This window comes from Carassius auratus, chromosome 4 (genome assembly GCF_003368295.1).
Source record: "Carassius auratus strain Wakin chromosome 4, ASM336829v1, whole genome shotgun sequence".
NCBI lineage: Eukaryota > Metazoa > Chordata > Actinopteri > Cypriniformes > Cyprinidae > Carassius > Carassius auratus.
This window is the reverse complement of record NC_039246.1, coordinates 7299158-7319818: the sequence shown is the minus strand read 5'-3', so window position 1 is coordinate 7319818 and position 20661 is coordinate 7299158. Positions and strand designations below refer to the sequence as shown.

The 20661-nt window shown below is 34.6% G+C and overlaps 1 protein-coding gene across 1 annotated transcript; it reads left to right on the top strand.

Moving 5' to 3' along the window:
* Positions 1–2097: 2097 nt before the first annotated feature.
* On the top strand, positions 2098–16653 carry slc6a1l (solute carrier family 6 member 1, like). Its single transcript, XM_026224940.1, has 15 exons — positions 2098–2589; positions 3633–3963; positions 5002–5133; positions 7137–7237; positions 8711–8820; positions 9981–10113; positions 10960–11094; positions 11734–11837; positions 12011–12135; positions 12633–12745; positions 13411–13542; positions 13629–13731; positions 14564–14664; positions 14948–15115; positions 16109–16653. Exons 2-15 carry the CDS (start codon positions 3726–3728, stop codon positions 16211–16213), a joined length of 1800 nt encoding a protein of 599 aa, XP_026080725.1. The 5' UTR covers positions 2098–2589; positions 3633–3725; the 3' UTR covers positions 16214–16653.
* The last annotated feature ends 4008 nt before the right edge of the window (positions 16654–20661 follow it).

The window sequence follows — 20661 nt, the reverse complement described above, 5'->3', positions numbered from 1 at the left end:
TGACATCATATCACTTTGACCATGATATGCAAGCTAATACAGTAGATACTGTACATTTTGACATTTCCATCACATTATCTGCGCCATATATAATGGTTTTCTGGCATAGTAAACTTGCTCAGCAGCTCACCTGATACAGCACTGTGCTTGTGACGTGGATCAGTCGAGTAAGAGTCAAAGACTTCTAGAAGCAAGCTAAAATGGCATGGTTGTTTCAGCAAATACACTTTTTTCTTGGTTTGCTTTTGTTAACACTTTGTTAACAACAGTAGGTTTAGGGGAAGGTTTGGAGTAAGCCGTACATTATTTTCAAAAACAATGTAATACTACTTATTAGATATTTTATTTCTGAACTGCAGTGATACGCGCAAAACCAACATATTAAAACTTTGCTAGATTCATGTTTATCTATTTTGGATGAAGCTGTTCACAATTTGAGCAACATTCGTTACACACTTTTCTTTGAAAGTGTCATGAAACCTTCGAGAAGAAACCTGATATCATTTCGCATTAAATGTTACTTATGCACATTTTCAAGACATCTGAAATGAAACATGAACTTAATTTCAAATATATTCTCTGAAAGCAATTCTAAATCTCTCATACAGCTTTATTCCTTAAATAAATGAATCTTATTTTCATTCAATTCAGAGATCGGTGTTTTGCTCTTTGTTCTCATTGACTTGAACAAAACAGAAAGATTTTAAAGTGTGACTTTATTGTGCATATCACAGTTATAGCAAATAAAGAATCAAAAGGAACATTCACAATGGCTGTTCGTGCGTGACATAACTGAACTGGTAGTGCACCATGTTTGATAGTACTGTATGTTCACAAAGTTTCCTCCTAAATGAGTGTGTTAACTTTGTAATCTCACTGTGTCGCCACCATGAGCCACGCAGGTTCATCGTGGGGTGTAATTAGCTTCTATTGATTTGAGGGCGCATACAATGAATGATGAAAACCAACTCTGACAATTCCAATTCTGTGCTTGTCACTTAACGATTGCAGGCAATGACAGAGCTAATGTGAGTTACTGTTGACACTGTGGCTGCATTAAAAAAGCGATTTGTATTTTAGACGTTTCTTTCCAAAGACAAGTGCAAATTAACTTTGTATGTCGTCCAAAACATCCACTGATACTTGCATATTTGCTTCGTCAAGCTGTCTACAGGCAATGCAGTTTCCCTAGTCATGCTTCTCTTGGCACATAATGTTGATGGAGATAAAGAAGCTACTTAAATATGCCCTTGAAGTAACTCAGCGTCTTGGTTAGCTCCATGTATATGAATATTCAGTTAGAAACACATTGACTGGACACTCTTGATAGCTTTTCCTTGTCTTCACACTATTTATGGCAGTGTTCTTGGTCAGTTTCCCAATTATTACTCATAGCAGAGGTGCTTTTATGAGCTGTCCAATTCTGTCAACAGGATACATGGCATTCCGAGGTTACTCGCTCTTGCTTTGGCAAGTTTACTTTTTATTTTTTATTATGCACCGAGGAATTTATTAGGCTAATGTGATTTCATTTTAATTTAAACACATTTCTTCTTATCAGATAAAGAAAAAATAAAAAAATAAAAAAATAAATATAAATATATATATATATATATATATATATATATATATATATATATATATATATATATATATATATATATATATATATATATAATATCCACTACCACTCGAGCACTTATCCCAGAATTTGCATATCAACTGATTCTTTTTTAGATGTCTGTAGGAATAATACGATTATTATAATATTAATTTTTTTGCAAAAAGGAAAAGTACTCATCAGACTTTTATCACTCTTCAAAATTGTGTCATTCACTAAAAAAGCTATCATGACCATACAGTTCCTCTGTATAGCTGTGTTCCCACTAAAGGTCAATTCACACTGCACAGGCAAATGCCAACAAACAAACTGGCTCAAATTGGCTGTTAAATTTAGAATTTGACAATTATTAGTACATATATTTTACGAAACAATTATAAATATACCAGTCAATAATCATGGGACTTAACTGATAAAGTCATGCCTTTGGGGTCATTTTTGGGAGACGTCATGCAGTCTGTATCTTAGGCACTATGCCTGCTTCATTTTGAAATCCTAACAAGCTCTTTCAATGCTAGAATGGAGCACCCTTCTAAGGGGATATCCCATGGCAACCGAACTGGCACAAGAATCATTGCGCACAAATTTACACACTGACACAAAACTAATACACACACGCATAAAATACCAGAACACGGCAATCGACTCTTGTTTGGTAGCCTCGGGTCTCAGTGTGGTAAAGCGGTAATCCTGTCAAAAAACAGGTCGAAGTTTATTATCTGCTGCTCAATACCAGACAGAGGGACACCAGGACATAGAGGGCCCCTCCAGATACATAGAATGAGAGAGAGAGAGAAAAAGGGAAACTTTTTGCCCTAGTTGGGACATCGGGTCAGTTTTTTTTGGTTCTGTTATGAATTAAGGCACTGGGTTGGCACAGTTCAACAGTTACTTGTGGATACGTTTAAGTTCACCTCTAGTTGGTGACATCTCGACACGCCTGACTACAAAATAAAGACTTCTCAAAAGTAAGTTTATGTTTTCTTTTTTCGCTCTCTTAGAGTTTGGTAGTTACCATAAAAACGTAATGAGTTGGGAACTCAACAAACCTTATGCAATACGTCTGTATTCAATTTCCACTTAAGCTTGTAGCCACTTAAAAGCATTTAAAGGATGCAAAGGAAATTCTGGAGATTTTTCAAATACTCTTGAGAGCCTAAAGCAAACTTGACTCACATTCAATTGCTTACTTTGAATTGCTGTGGTTTAATGGTACTGTTTCTAAATGTATAATGGCTGTTCGTTAAAACGAAAACAATGAGGCAACTGAGAGTGGTTTTGTTATGCATTAGCATGCAGGTTGGAGACTTTCAAAGCAGTTAGTCACAAATAAATTTGATGAATTCATCACATTAGTAGGACATGGATAAGAATTAGTGTCTCCATTAAGTCAGTCTGATAATCGGCACATCTGTCAGGAAAGTTAATGATTCTCATGAACTGCTCTTTTTCTGCAGAAAGCAGGTGGTTTAATTGGCTTTAAAGAGAAATTACATGGGCAAGTTGAGCAAGGGGATTTTACACGGATGCTATAGGCAAAATACAAAAAGCAATAGGTAGTTTTGGTAACACTTTAGTTTAGTGACCAGTTCTTACTATTAAGTAGTAGCATGCACTTAGTCAAAAGTCATAGTTACTAGTTAGTTTAGTAGTGAGAATTGCTCCCCAAACTAAAATGTGACTGCACTTTTAGTATAAGTATTACAAAGCATAGGTTGCCAGAAATCAATTACAATCTCATATTCTTACACATTAACTCTAATCATGTAATAGCTATTATGTTATAGATATTGTAGAGCTATGTTATAACATCTTATTTCATTAGAACTATTATATGTTTTTCTTTACTGTAACATACAATACTAGAATATCACATAGTTCTGTCCAATTGTGTTTCTGCAGAAAAAAATAATATTTAGCCTTGATTGATTTCACAGTAAAATTCTGAATGCAGTATTTATTAATTTGTATTTTTAAAGCCCATCTGAATTATTGTGTTCACTCGAAACAGTCAAGTCAGTAGCCCTGCACTCGACAGCTGGACAATACAGTACTGGACTGTGGTGGATTATTACCTCACTGTGGTTCGACGTTTGTTCCTGTGATGGGGAAGACTGGCCAGAGCACGGTGGACCTCAACTCACCCTCAGACGTGAAGCAGGCAGTCCCGTTTGAGGACCTGGATCACAACAGTGTTCCTGCAGAAGAAGAGAAGGAGAATAAAGTACCAGACAGAGGATCTTGGAAGGGAAAATTTGACTTTCTACTGTCCTGCGTTGGATATGCCATTGGGCTGGGAAATGTGTGGAGATTCCCTTATCTGTGTGGAAAGAATGGTGGAGGTGAGAGAAGACAGACAAAGCCATTACTGTTAGGCTGCTGAGAAGATGCCTGGTTGGAGCAATATGCTTTCCTTATGCAGTCCAATATGTATGTTTTGTCATGAAGGACATTTTCCTCAATCAATCAAACAATCAATTAATCAATTAATCAATCAATCAATCAATCAATCAATCAATCAATCAATCAGTTTTTTTTTTTCAGTAGGTTTATGGCTGTGGTTGGGGTTTAAACACCATTATTGCCTGCCTTTGATATTAGGTAAAGTTAATCATTAGTTTAGGTCTTGAGTCGAATTAGGTTTGTCAAGAATATTGTTCCATATCCGAAAAAAAGAAAAAGTTGATAGAGGAATGTGTCCTTCTAGGTAAAATATGTATATATCATAATTAAGAAACATTTTGAGTGTGAATACCAGGAACTCAATGGACATGTGGAATTTACATTGTAGACTTCTATTCTGAAAGACTAGAGGTGTGTTTCCCAAAAGTAGTGTTGATCAACTATGGTTCTCTCATTCCTCTGAACAAGTTCTGTAATGTGCATAATAGCTCAATGATTCAGTGTTTTCAAAGGTTCCAGGAAATATTGAGCATTCGCTTTAGTACCCCCCTGAGTATGCTGCCATTCAATCAAACATATTTTAGACAGGACCACTTTGGCAAGTTACTTGAGTTTATTGAACACAATTTATCTTTGGCGGTATGGTTCCTTATGGGGGTTCTTGAACATACAAGAGCTTAAAAATGAACCCCCCGGAACCATCAGCTTGGAAATACATGACAATTAAGACTAAAGCTGGGAAAATAAATCGATGCATCACTAATTGAGAAATGATTCAGCATCGATTTGGAGATTTTCCGAATGCATCGTGATTCTTTCTTGAATCGATTCTGAGCTTAGTTTTGAACAGCAGATGGCACTGCATGCTTTACGAAAACCGGAATCTGCTCGTTTCCAAATTCGTACACAAACTTGAACCTAGAATAATCTGCAGAAATCTAAAAACCTTAAATACATTTTGTATTACATTGTTTTAGGAGCTTTTCTCATCCCATACTTCACTACTCTGGTCTTTGCTGGTATCCCACTGTTTCTGCTGGAGACGGCATTAGGACAATACATGTCAGTGGGGGGGCTTGGAGTATGGAAATTAATACCCATGATGAAAGGTAAGAAATATTCACATACATATGAGATATTTGGAGGCTTCTTAAAGGGGTCATATGACGTTGCTAAAAAGAACATAATTTTGTGTATTTGGTGTAATGCAATGTGTTTATGCGGTTTAAGGTAAAAAAAAAAAAACAAACACACATATTATTTTCCACATACTGTACTGTACATTATTGTTGCTCCTCTATGCCCCGCCTTTCTGAAATGTAGATTTTTGTTGCGAGATCATTTTTCTCAAAAGCAAGTTGTACGCTAATTGGCCAGATATCCAGTCCTATTACTGGCCGAAATACCTCAAGTGTGTGATGGAAATGTTACGCATCCTACCATACTGTGATGCTGAGGAATTTGTTGCATGCATTGCGAACACAGTTTTCTGATTGTAATGACTTATAATGTCTTTTTTTATGTGCTGCGTTGCATATCGCACCGAATAAACATAAAACTATGTCTGCATTTGTGATCGGAGAAATAACAAACAACAAGCACTACTCTACACTACGGCGGCAACAACAATACTATAGTGAAAATCAAAGTTGTGCCTTCTTTCTTTGTGTATACATTTGGGATGTGTGTGCAAATCTTCCCACACAATGACGTAAATGTAGGGGTGTGTTTAAATGTGGCGTTTTATATTTTCATTTATATATGATGCTATTAAAATCACATTTAAAATAAATTTAAAATAAAATACTTTTTTTTTTTTAATAGTGTAGCTGGCACTATTGACTAGCATTGGTGGGCAGTATAATAACCTTTATTCATGTGTTTTAGGTTCATTTTTGGAAGATTTTTGGAAGATGGCGAGACAAATCTGTACTTATTTCAGAAAGTATTGATGATAGTGATATGAGTGCATCAGAAAATCAGGTTGTAGTAATAAAATAAGTTGTTGAGGGCCAAGGAGGAGAGAAGCAATGAGGGTGATGGCAGTGATAAAGAATACTGTAGGTTGTTGTGGAAGTCAGGCCTTTGGATACATTGTTGTATACCAGTTTGAAAGATGTGATCCATACATCAACCAGAGGTCAGGAAAAAAGCCAATATCTATTGGCATTACTATACTGACAGGCAGCAATGCTCCAATGATGACTGCACAAGTCAACATTTACTTATGTGTTGGATGTGTAGAGTACACTGAAAAAGAAGAGTCTTGTTTACTTGTGCTACGATAATTGATTTGAAATCCAAGTTGTTTTAATGATTTTGAAACACTAAGATATGGTTTTCAGGCAGTGAAATTGCATTCCAAATTTGTGTCAAGCTTCAGACATTTTCAAGCGCGAAAAACCCTGAATTTTATGTTTTTATTTTATTTATTTATTTATTTTAAGCAGTAAGACCTTTTCACTTCTTTTCAGATGTGTGTAAAATTTCAGACAATTTAGCAAAAAGAATTTACCCTAATGGGGCAACATCAATAATAAAGGATGGATCCCTAAAAAAGGTCAAAGGTTAGATGAAGAAAACAAATTTTTGGATAATTATTTTACTCCTAAATATATGTCGAATATAAAGTCAATTCTTTTTTTAAGCTGTTAATTCACATTTAGTCCTATATAGGGCTAGACAGGTGGAGCTGGAGGAGGTGGAGGGTTTTAGAGTACCTCTAATAAGTACTGCAAGACTGGCCTACAAGCAAGCAAATTGGTTGTACAATCATCAGAGGTCAATCAGCTTGTGTCTTGTAGTGAATTATGTGATTGATGGGAGATGCATGTTCAGAACCTAAAATACTAATTTTGGCATTTTAAAATACTAAATAACGATACTGGCTAAATTCTGAATATCACAATAATCTTACTTTTAAATTCTGTTATTATTATTAGAACAGAATTTAATTATTATTTATTTAAAGATGGTACCTGCTATTGTAGTTTGTGTCTGTGTGTCTTGATAGTTTCACAATAGTTTGGCAGAATTATACTTTTTTATGTATTTATTTATTTATTTGTGTTGTATCAACCAAGGTTTCACTCTTAAACACATTTTGTGTCAGGTGTGGGTCTAGCTGCTGTGGTTTTGTCCTTCTGGCTTAACATCTATTACATCATCATCATCGCCTGGGCTCTCTATTACCTCTTCAGCTCTTTCAAAGCAGTAAGTATCTTTTTTTTCCCAAAAACCATACATATTTAGAAAATGCGGGGTATTTTCTGCAATTTTGGTTTCATTAGTAATTTGAATAACACAAAGATTTCTTAATTGCAATCACTGGTCAAATAGTTTTTCTTTTCTTCACCCCACCATGCATGTTTTTATCTAGCTCAGTGAATTCAGCTACGCTTGTCTTAGACTTTCTCAGCGTCTTCTCAGAATTGCTTCTTCTTTCAAGCTCTCTCTTACTCTCTGTTTCTCTGCATCTCTCTCCGCCTCCTTGACCCCCTTAAGCTCTCTTTGGCTCTGTCTTTGCTCTAGAGAGTGTTTTAAAGGCTCCACAGAAATAATAACTGCCTCTGTTTTGTAGAAATTGAACTGCAGTTTCTGCCATGGGAATAAGAGCTCATCTCTAAGGCAGCGCAGAGGGAATTGGAAACAAAACAGGCCTTTGTTTTATGAATGAATTGTGCTATTATTTTTTTATGCTTTTCATCCGCCATTCATTGCTTTACTCAATTTGCTTTATCCTTTACCTGTATTCTTCACATGGTGGTTTTTACCAAAGCAAGTACCATTAACTACTATGAGTGCTCATACTTGGAGATATTTGACCAAAACTCTAATACACATACTTTGTTTGATCTATTTTATTTTTTATTTTTTTGGCAACCACAATAGCATGTGGTGCTAATAACTACTCAGAATAACAGCTAACTAACAGCCGCAAAGTATCCAACTAAAAACCACTCAGAATATCTATTAACTTTTAGCATCTTAACGTATTTTGTCAAATTGACTAACAAGCATTTATGGTAAATTAAAGTTTACCGTAAGGTTATGTCAACTGAAACTTGTATGTCATTTGCAATTTAGTAAATAAATTAAAAAAGAGGATTAACGTTAATTATGATAAATATTTAATACATTTAAATTAATTAACAATTAAAACTAAAGGTAAAATTATAATGAATTATTGATTTAGTATGTTAGTCAACACTTGCAATGAGTGTTCTTTTTAAAGCATGACGAAATATAATTAAAACATAATGAAAAAAAATACTTTAAAGAAAAACATTAAACATTACATAGTGCTCCGTTAATATTATATAAAAAGCATGTCAAAAAGCATAGTCACAAATTTGTTACTAAAGCATTGTTAACTACACTTGAAAGGATAGTTCACCCAAAAATGAAAATTCTGTCATAATTTACTCAAACTAAAGTTGTTCCAAACCTGTATGAATGTCATTCTTCTATTGAACACAGAATATTTTTTGAAGGATATGTGTATCTAAACAGTTGATGGTTCTCATTGATTTCCATAGTATTTTTCCAGTGATGACCATCAACTCTTTGGTTTTATTTGATTAATATTGTAATATCTGCAGTACAATTGTGTGTGGGGTTTTTTTAAGCTTTGAAGTACACTACAACTGCTTCCGATAAAATAAAGTGAACTTTCTCTCTCTTTAGGAGTTACCATGGCAGACGTGTGATAACCCTTGGAACACTGATCGCTGCTTTTCCAACTACAGTCTGATGGACACCACCAACCTGACCAGTGCCGTCACTGAGTTCTGGGAGTGAGTCGAGAACAGGAATAAGACTATTTTTGTAAAATATCTAAAGGTTGCATAGCATTTCATGCACTGATACTATACTTAAAATTGTTGAAATTTCCACTTTACGAGCCAAAACGCACTGTTTTTGTGTTTGTCCCCTTTAAAAGAAAATGAGCTGTAGCTCCCATCTCTCTTTTCAGATGAGTGCGGAGCTTCAAGAGCTCATGCTCGTGGGCATACCGGTGGTGTTACAGTTTAACTTGTTGTGACTGTGTTACTGACCTCACATTGCTTCCAAATGCATTTTTTAACTACCAAATTACTATTTACAATTATTCTGGTAGCATGTGAAGGCAGCATTAGAGACAATGGTAGTTTTAGTATCATTAGTCTTACAGAGAGCCAAGAGGCTCTTTTGAAAAACAAAATGTGAAGCGTGATGCTTACTTTGTCTGGAGTCTGGACGTTTGCGCATGAAGTGTTATTATCGATCCCTCTTTCGGAAGCAATCTTTGCACAACTACAGCGCTTAACTGACTCTTGTTTGTGAGGCAGTCGGGCATAAAATGTTAGCACCAACATATAGGACTTTGAAATTAAATGAAATTTAACCACTGTGTCCTAAGCGGCCTTTGGAGATGACTATGTTTGTTGGTGCATCCCAACACACAACACTTTTAGTGGCTTTTTGGCGCTGACGTTGTTCCTCCAGCATTAGTAATGGCGGACTGCTGCTTCTCATTCAAGGCTGTGTATATGCTAAAAGGCCAGGGAGTGTCACAAATGGCCTGGACTTTTCAGAGTATGACGTCATAATAGTGAGAAATCTGGAACTGTTTGTGTGGAGAGACGGTTTATGATTTATTCAGATTATAAAACAATGAGTGGGTGAATTATTTTTCCCATCATAGGTTGGTTGTTTTCACACCATGTCCACGAAACAGTGTTCAAACACCTTATAAAAGTGATTTTTATTTTTATTTTTCATTCTGTGGCACCTTTAATGAAGTTGTAAGCTAAAGTCCAGTTGCACTGATCAAGTAGTTATTTTCCTGAGCTGGTAAAACCATTTCCAGATGTTTTTTTGATTCCATTGAGAATATGCATATACATTATATAAACTATTTCAACAAAAGCACAAGTTACATTACAGTCTAACTAAATAATTGTTTACTTTATAGGAGGAACATGCATCAGTTAACAAATGGTTTGGAGGAACCAGGGGAATTGCGCTGGCCGTTGGTGGGAACGCTAGCTTTGTCTTGGATTCTTGTCTATTTCTCAATCTGGAAAGGAGTGGAGTGGACAGGGAAGGTGTGACTGCTCATATTCTTTCTATTCCTCATACAACCCCCATTCCCCTTTTGAAATAGTTCTAAAAACGTCCAAACCTTTACCGTATACTTGTCTTCTCATTTATGCAGACACTTACTTTTGGATTCTTTTTGTTCTTCCATTTACGGACAATCTCAGAGGAAAAATATATTGCTCAGAGGTTTCTTTATCATTGCTCAGTAGATTTCTTGGAGTTTTACAGTATGTTCTATTTACTTTGTTGTTTCATTCTAAAAAAGAAAAAAAAATTGAAGAATTTGAGTGTAATTGTCGACTTTGGGCTCTGCACAGCTTTGGGATCTTTTCAGAAACATTAGTTGATGTGAGATGACTGGTGTGTTTCTGTTATCACTTTCTATATATACGAGATTTTGCATATTATTCATAATTTTTCCAACTTCATTTGGTAACATAATAGTAAAGAATTTTCACAGATTAAGCATCATGATGAGTTGCCAATGGCCATGTCTTGACATTAAATTGTAAGCAATTTTAATTATTGATTTTATATTTAAAAAAAATTAATAATTCCCAGGATAAAAAGGAAAATTGCTTTCTTTATCTGAGGATAATTGAATTTTAATGTGATCCTTGCATGGAGCCAGAAGAAATACATTTTCTGGCTGTCTTTAACCTTGATGGACATCGCTAATTAAGAGCAATCATTATCCTACACAGAAAAAACCATGTTCCTACCAATCACCGAACAGAAACCAGTGAAAGCATTGCAGTAAATAATCTTGTCCTCTACAGCTACTCTAAAATGATTTACTCTATTTAACTCTCTCTCTCTCTTTCTTTTCATTTATCTCTTGTCCTCATTAGGTGGTCTATTTTTCCGCCACGTATCCTTACTTCATGCTCTTTATTCTGTTTTTCCGTGGAGTCACTCTCCCTGGAGCGATAGATGGCGTCCTCTTCTACGTCACCCCAGACTTCAACAAACTTTTGAAATCTGAGGTAAAATGATGAATACTGAAATGCGTTTGATGTTTTAAATGGCATTTGTTTTATTAAATGATAAAATCTCAAATATGAGATCTTAAATGTATGTGTATGATTTATTCGCAATAACTAAACTATAGTAGTAATGCTGCAAACTCACAGAACACTAATTCATAGATATACACACTTTGGTTGCACTTTATTTTACAGTACGTGTACTAACATGTAATTATAGTGTACTTACAGTGTATTTATCTAAGAACGTTCTGGTAATACAAGGTAACTATATGGGTTAGGGTTAGGGTTAGGTTTAGGGGTAGGTTCAGGGTTAGTACCTAGTTATTACATAGATATTGAAATTACTATAATAAGTACATATGTACATGAGGAACAGGAATGTAAAATAAAGTGCTACCCACACTTTTCATCAATGATAGACACTGTATTGTGCAATACTGAAATGCTAATCTAAATAAAATAATCACTTTTACAAATTTACACCCTTGTAAAAGGCATAATTTACCCAGTTCTATAAATTGTCACATTATACTTTTAAAGTAGAAATCTGATGGTCTGCTAAAGGATTTGAAAATGCATGTTGCTAACAATAATGGTATCATGCATTGACATTCCTTGTCATATGTTTCTTATCAGGTATGGTTGGATGCTGCCACGCAGATCTTCTTCTCTTATGGTCTTGGTTTAGGTTCTCTTATTGCTCTTGGTAGCTACAACTCATACAACAATAACGTCTACAGGTTAGAGCTACTAATTTCTGTCCAAATGTACAGAAATTCTGTATTAATGATGTGTACGTCATACAATCTGTTGTACAAACTGTCTTTAACACAGTGCCTTTTCTATGAAATTCTGTTCAGTTTACTACTGTTTCCCCGTGCTTCAGTTTATCTGATTCTTGTTCCTTCTATAGAGATTCTGTCATTGTGTGCTGTATAAACTCCTGCACCAGTATGTTTGCTGGGATCGTCATATTTTCCATTGTGGGCTTCATGTCGTACATCACAAAGAGACCCATTGAAGAACTGGCTGCTTCAGGTCATTGTGTCTCTTAGACATTATCAAATTTCATTGCTGCAAATGTTTTAACATACTTTTACTTGCTATGAAAATAAAACCCCTTTTCTTTCATGCTTTAACTGAATGTCATGTCACTTAATTGCATATTAAATGCAATTACATTACAAAGATTATAGTTTAAATTACTATTACATTACACTACTGTTAGCCACACTGTAGAGACTAAAGTAAAACTTAAAGTACATCTTTACATATAGTTTCATAGTTACTTCTATAGTCTTTGAAATATGGTTAGAGTGTACTACTGAATGTATGTCATGCATTTAAATGTTGTAATGTTGAAGAATCAATTTAGCATTTTAAATGTAATATTGAATAAAACATTTGTTGAAATTATATGTAAAGTACTTCAGTCTATTTCAGTCAAATTTAAATGTACTTTAATTCATATATACATATAGTGATATGTTGAAAGGATTCATCTTGACACTTATGTTTAATGGTTTAATTATCAGGTCCCGGTTTGGCATTTCTGGCCTATCCACAAGCTGTTACACAGCTTCCCATGTCTTCTCTCTGGGCTATTCTTTTCTTCTCAATGCTCATGATGCTGGGATTGGACAGTCAGGTATTACACATTGTCGAAAATATATATATATAACACTTACAAATTTACAATCTATTGGAAGTGTCTAAATTATGGTTTGTAGTAGTTGACATGTTGCCTCAGAGAATATGGAGTTATTGATAGAGCTTGTTTTGAACCCACAGCACTCCTCTAATGGTGCTACATTTAGCAGCATTGCACCATTACTCTTCTATAGATTTCAGCGCGTAATGATTTTTTAATGATTAAAACTAAACAAGTTATAAATTATTCATGAGGTGTTACTTTAGTTTTGTTGTGTTAGGTAGGTGAAAAGTAAAGCCAAAGAAGATCACAAGAGAATGTAGCACATTAAAATGAATCTCTTAAAAAAACAAGAAAAAAAAGAACATGAAACCATTTTAACTAACGTGTTAGTGAACATGTGAAAACGTAAAAACTATCATCAATTATTTGTCTTGTTTAGGTGTAATATAATAAGTAACTCCAGATGTAACACCATATGTTTTGTTTGATTGTTGAATCTTAAAGCAAAATTACAACATTTTATATGAACAATAGTATAGTTTTAGTTTTTTTGTTTGTTTGTTTGTTTTTTGCTATACCCTAGTTCTAAAATAATGTGATTTAATTAAATTTTAATTAATGCTTTTTCATTTTATACTTTTTACACCGGTATGTGGCAGTTTTGTACAGTGGAAGGCTTCATAACTGCTCTAATGGATGAATATCCCACAGTCCTGAGGAAGAGAAAGAAACTCTTCATCCTCATGGTCTGTATTATATCCTTCATCATCGGTTTCTCCAACATCACCCAGGTAAGATGCCTAAAAAGCTATTTGTTTTATTGATTGGGACAATGCAATGTTCAGTTTATAATGTGTGTGTGTGCTCTTTGTTTTAGGGCGGTTTATATGTATTCAAATTGTTTGACTACTACTCGGCCAGTGGAATGTGTCTCCTGTACCTGGTCTTTTTTGAGACAATTTCCATTTCCTGGTTTTACGGTACATCTATAAACATATTTGAGATGAGGAGACAAATATATGTGACCCTGGACCACAAAACCAGTCTTAAGTGTCAATTTTTTTTACGAAATTGAGATTTATACAGTACATCATCTGGAAGCTGAATAAACAAGCTTTCCACTGATGTATGGTCTATTAGGATGAAAAAAAATCTAAATACTGAGAAAAGCGCATTTGAAGTTCAAATGAGTTTTTAGCAATGCATAATACTAATCAAAAATTACGTTTTGATATATTTACGGTAGGAAATGTATTAAAATATCTTCATGGAACATGATCTTTACTTACTATCCTAATGATTTTTGGCATCAAAGAAAATTTTATAATTTTGACCCATACAATATTTTTTTTGGCTATTGCTATAGATATACCCCAGTGACTTAAGACTGGTTGTGTGATCCATATTTGATGTAAATTTTAATGTGAGGTTTATGAAATCTGAAGATTTCAAGCTGACCTTTATCCAGTTATGATTCCCTCCTGGTAGTGTCAAGGTTTTCATGTAATGTTGCCTTGTACCAATAGCTTATAAATGTAAACACAGTAGTTACAATGCACACTAGATAAAATAATGCACTTACTAGGCATGAAAAGGTAAAACTTCAAATAGACAATGATTTATTGTGTACATTTGAAATTAGAACAATGAAATTAGATGGCAATTTTCAGTTGAATTTTGAGGCCAGAAGAATCCATAAATATATACCATGTCTAGTTAAAAGAGTGTTTTGGGACAGGGTGGAAGGAAGAAGTTCTTACTGAATCTAGCTTGCTTGATAAGCGGAAACATCCATCTCTTCTCTTTCTTTAGGTGCAGAGAAATTCTATAAAAATATCGAAGACATGATTGGTTATCGGCCTTGTGGCTTTTGGAAATATTGCTGGACTTACTTTACTCCGATAATCTGTTTGGTAAGTACTGTACTTCACCCGCAAGCAACAAAATAAAACTCAGAGACTACAGGCTGCCAATGTAACGCTTTGTTATTATTAAAAATAAAATAAATATACAAATCTTTAAACGTAATGCCAGATCCTATAAGACGTGTTTTCAATGTCCATTAAAGCTCTGTTTTACAGTATGTCACTCCGTTTTATCCTTTGATTCAACTGTATGATGAATCGAGTGATTGATTATACAATTAAAAGCCAATGTCCTCAATGAACTTATAATTGATTTTACTTCTGTTTGTAGGGTGTATTCACTTTCAGTGCCATAGAAATGACTCCTCTGACACTAGGGAAGTACGTGTACCCGACCTGGGGTCAGGGCATCGGCTGGCTAATGTCCCTCTCTTCCATGGTTTTGATACCCGCATATATCATATATATGTTCTTTACTACCAAAGGCAGCATCCGACAGGCAAGACCAGATTTAATGTTTCTGATTTTTTGTTTTGTTTTGTCACAGTGTCCTTCCTGCCCTGCTTCCTTTCTTTTGTCCATTCTTTTCAAATCCTAAACAGTTTTAAAATGCACTTCATAAACCTTCTTTACTCCTTCTTTCAAACTTGCAAGCTTCCTTCCTTCTTTCCTTCCTTCCAATTCCAATATCCAAATTTATATATTCCAGAAAAACTTGTTCATTCGTTTTTTTCCTTATGCATTTCCAAACAAACTTCTAAATATCCACATATTTATAAACTTACATCCTCCCTTTCCTCCTTCTTTTTGAACCACGTTGCAATAAACCCTTGAAGGCCTGTAAAGTTATTTGACTTCCTTATAAACTTCCCTACTTTCTTCAAAATTTCCTTACTTCCAAACAAATAAGCAAACTTCTTAATATCCAAATGTACTCTCTTCCTTCTAAACTTCCTTCCCTTTGCTCCTTTCTTTTTGACAACCTTTTGAAAGCCCTTCCTTTTGAAGTTGCATAGTTCCTACCTTCATTTTCTTCTGAGATTCCAAGCATGCACCTGAAGTTCCAAATGTACCTCCAAAGATCCTTCCTTTCGAGCCTGCATACTTCCTGTCTTCCTTCTGAACAAATGTACTTCCAAATGAAATTACTTTATTCTTGCCTTCTTCTTTCTGAGCAAACATGCAATCAAACTTCCTTACACTCTTAAAAATAAAGTGATGTCACAGTGATGTCACAGAAGAACCACTTTTAGTTCCACAAAGAACCATCTCTTTCTTACCTTATTATATTTGTATATTTTATATTTGATAAATTGATAAATTAACTTAATTAGATTGATAATATTCTGAAGAACCTTCTTTCCGCTTAAAGAACATTTTGTGGGACAGATCTTTATGGAACTATTTAAACAAAAAAGGTTCTTCAGTAGCTTCATGAAGCACAATTTTTATTTTTCAAGTGTCATTTATTTAGTTTATTTTTACTTCTCAGCGTTGGCATAAGATGACCAAACCCACAGAACTCACAACATCGGAAATCAATGATTCCACACAACAATCCACACGCATAGGAAGTACAGATGAAGCTTCTGTCTGAAATCATCTTTTCTGTGCAATGGCCATTAAAGACCAGTGGCTAAGTATATTTTCCTCCGTTCCATTCTTTTTGTCTGTTGGAGAGCCTATAACAGATGGAAGTGGACTACGTACATGTTCATCGGTTTTCTCCCATTTGATTTTATTTCATGCCTCTCTGATCTTGCATCACGTAATGTGAGGGGCCTGCAGTACCTGTATCTGTCTTCAGTGGAGAAAGCAATTTCAGTCACAGCAACAATTGCAGTGATCAGTATAAATGTAAATGCAACCCAGGCAGTTGGAGATCTACATAACTGTTGCATTCCTGTTCTATATTACATTTCTCCCAGTATTTAACTCAAGCTAGGGAGTGAACGGTTGTGTTTAGTAGTCTGTTTCTGGTCACAATTTATTTAATAAAATTAACTACAGGAAATCTTATCCATTTAAAAAAAATACTAATAATAATAATTCTGCATTAAGATTTTAGATTAAAGGTCCCGTTCTTCGTGATCCCATGTTTCAAACTTTAGTTAGTGTGTAATGTTGTTGTTAGAGTATAAAAAAATTCTAAAGCTCAAAGTTAAATGCCAAGCGAGATATTTTATTTAACAGAATTCGCCTACTACGAAAGACCCATTTGGGCTACACCCCTCTAGTTCCTGCAGTAATGATGTCACTAAAACAGTTTTTATGACTAACCTTCGCCCCCAGAATACACAAAAAAGGGGGCGTGGTCTTGTTGCGCTCGCACGGAGAAGAGGAAGAGTTGCGTTTGTAGAGTAAGGCACCGAACCCCCAACTGCTCCCCGGGCGCCGTAGCATAAATGGCTGCCCACTGCTCCGGTTGTGTGTTCACTGTGTGTGTGTGCACTTTGGATGGGTTAAAAGCAGAGCACGAATTCCTAGTATGGGTCACCATACTTGGCTGTATGTCACGTCACTTTCACTTAACTTTAATAATTGTTTTTAAATAAAAAAAATTAAACAACACCATTATTAATTCAACAGACTGACAAAACCATATACCACACAGAAACTTTTATAACAGTTTGTAACATTCAACATTACAATTTAACCAATTCAAGCTAACAGCCAAACGTAAAAGTATGACAACTACTAAATAAACAGCTTACCATTGTGAAACATCCTACAAAAGTTGTGCTTGCACAGGTTTCATACTCGATCCTCTTCATCTATGTACTCCGGGTCTGATTCCGGCTCAAACTGATTGGGTAAAATTAAAGACATGTTTACAATAACACTGAGCGCATGCATCTGCATGTTATGGTAAGAGGCGTGACCTTTCCAGGCAACGTGCGCTAAGCTGCTGTCGAATCACAACACAGGAACCGCTGGCCCAATCAGAACTCGTTACGTATTTCTGAAGGAGGGACTTCATAGAACAAGGAAGTCATCAGCCCGTTTTTATGACAGTGAAAACAGCAGTATACAGATAAGAAAATTGTGTGAAAATTTTGTTTGTTTTTTTAACACTCGAAACATGAACACATCTTATATTGCACACTGTAGACACAATCAAAGCTTAACCCCCCCCCCCCGAAAACCGGGACCTTTAATCAATTATATGAATGTGTAAGCATATATGCTTATGGCATATATTTTTAAACATTTTCTTTTTTTCACAATTTTAATCACCTTTTGCCTTTACAAGCTCATTTTATATGGCCCTGTGTTCTCACTAATTTTACATTACAACTATTAAAGTCTTTGAAATAATATGATGTGTTAAAGATTCATGCATAATAATCATAGATGACTTAGAAAAGTTATATTTAAACTAGATTTAGATTTTTGTATGTTAAACTGTAACATTTATCAGCTTCAAAAAAGTAAGTGGTTAAAGGGATACTCCACCCCAAAATGAAAATGTTGTCATTAATCACTTAACCCCATGTCGTTCTAAACCTGTAAAAGCTTAATTTATCTTTAGAACACAATTTAAGATATTTTGGATGAAAACCGGGAGGCTTGTGACTGTCCCATAGACTGCCAAGTAAATTAAAGGTCCAGAAAAGTATGAAAATTTGCCATCAGTGTTTTAACCGTAAAGTTATGAAGGGATGAGAATACTGTTTGTAAGTGAAGAAAACAAAAATAACGACTTTATTCAACAATTCCTATGCAACAGTCTCCTCTGTGTCTCTCCACATCCCTCAAACTGTTGTCAGCCGTGCCACAAGGATGCGCTGTTTCTACATGTATTTAAAAAAAAAAGATAGGTTATCCATACATTGTTTTCCATTTGCTACTGTATATTGAAGTTCACAATTTACATTACAGTATTCATGTTAACTAAGTGATGCTAATGGACATAACTCTTTATAAGCATGCCTGTAAATACATGTTGTTAGTATATTTTAAATATTCTAATTAATTGTATTTACATGTAGTATGTGTGGCATATTATATAAATAACAGTGTGTTACAGCGGACAACGTATTTAATTTGAAATAATTGAATACACGGCTATGGGAAATAGAACAGATCTTTAAAATCCATTCAACTCTTAATGATTCAGTCAACAGTGTGTTTTTGCATTTTTTTTTTGTAACACTTGAGCAAAATTAGACATGACTTTGAAGGCCTGACAACGTTTATTTATTTATTATTTCTAATGTGTTTACTTTTTTTCCCTGTTGAAACAGGAAGTTGAGATGAGACATATCGAAGGGCTCATCGCTTTCATAGACATGAATTAAAATATTTGAATTATTGCTTCTCTAACTTCATTTTTTAACTTTGTTTCTTCATAGCCTTTTTTCAATTTGCATCAAATTAAATATGCCATATGTTCCAAATGTTTTTGTGAAGTGTTACCAAAGCTATAAAGAGAACTCTTATTTTGATGATTGTACTGTATGTTTTTATCCTCACTAGATTTTTTGTTGCTTGGTTTCAAATAAAATAAAGGCAAAATCTGAACTAATTTATACGTCTAAACAAGAAACCCATTAGAAATGTATGTCCAACTTTCAGGTTCACTGATGCTTCCAATTATACATATTAAAAAGAATCGATATATATTATACCAGATAACATCAGCCATGTAATTTAAATTTTTAAAATATTGGTTTGAAAATATTAGTAATTAAAAAATAAGAATATCTTGAGAGGAACTATGGTCTTTATTCTTGCATACTTTGACAAACACTAACAATCCAGGACATAGCAGCAGCATATAAACCAAAAAAGTAATATCCACAGTGATATTTTATTACTGCCTTCGATTTTAGCAGCAGTTCTGAGAGGGAAAAAATAGACACTATTAGTTAGCTGACCTCAGTTAGTGACCTTTGACCTGTGTTGATCCATATGCTCTGCATTAAAAGACTCTATTATGTGTGGGTGCAACAAACCATTCATGCTAGTCTGAGAAGGACTGTAAATAAATAACCAGACCACTCATGTAGGTCTGGAATAGACAGAAACATGTTTAATAGCATGTAAGCCTATCATACAGAAAAGAGTTAAACCCACAGTTGGATAATGGAACTGACTTTCTTTCAAACACACATAATTACAAAAACAATAACTTACTGTGAAAATTAGAGCTAATAAACGTTGATGTTATTCTGCCTTCAAGTTCTCCTGGTATATATATATATATATATATATATATATATATATATATATATATATACTTAAATCAGTTCTGTAACTGTAAGTACAAGAATATATGAGTTTTATTTGTTTAGAATAAAACTGGCTCTTTTTTTTTCTGACTTCATTTCTGAACAAAGCCTTTTAGCACTACATCTACAAAACATAGGTGAACGAATGCACATTAGTGTGTAATGAAGCCTTATTCATGTGTTTGTCAATGATTTATCACACAAGAAAGTAAAAAAAAAAAAAAACCTTAATGAGTAGTATTTTTTATCAACATTAGTTAACTAGTTCAATGTATCTAAAGTGCCATCATTCTGACAGGACTTGAAGGCAGCATAACTTATCAGTGCAATAGCCCTTCTGCAGGCTCAACCAAAGTTAGCATTAGCATTAGCATAGCCTTTGGTTGTGTAAAGGGCTTAAATTCAACACTCATCTGTTGGGTTAGATCACATCTTATTCGCTAGCCAGGGTACATTCGCTCAAGCATAATAAACTCTTCAAAACCAGGGTCATGCACAATTCATCTGGCTCCCGGTTCCCATCACCTCCACGCCAACTCCCTCAGGGGCCAAATGCAAGGCCACAAAGAGTAAAAGACAAAAAGCGGACTCCTGTCACTCAGTATTTCATAGAAAGGAAATGGGTGCTGATTCTTCCACAATTTTTGGAGCTGGTTGCGCAGTTCACCTACGTTTATTTTTCCAGACTAAGCTATGCTGTTGAAATAAACGAGAATTATAGCTATACTAAGCTATACTGTTTTGAAAAAGGAGAATGATAGGTCTACGTGACAGTTGTCTGTTACTCAAAGGCTGGATCTTTATAGGATTA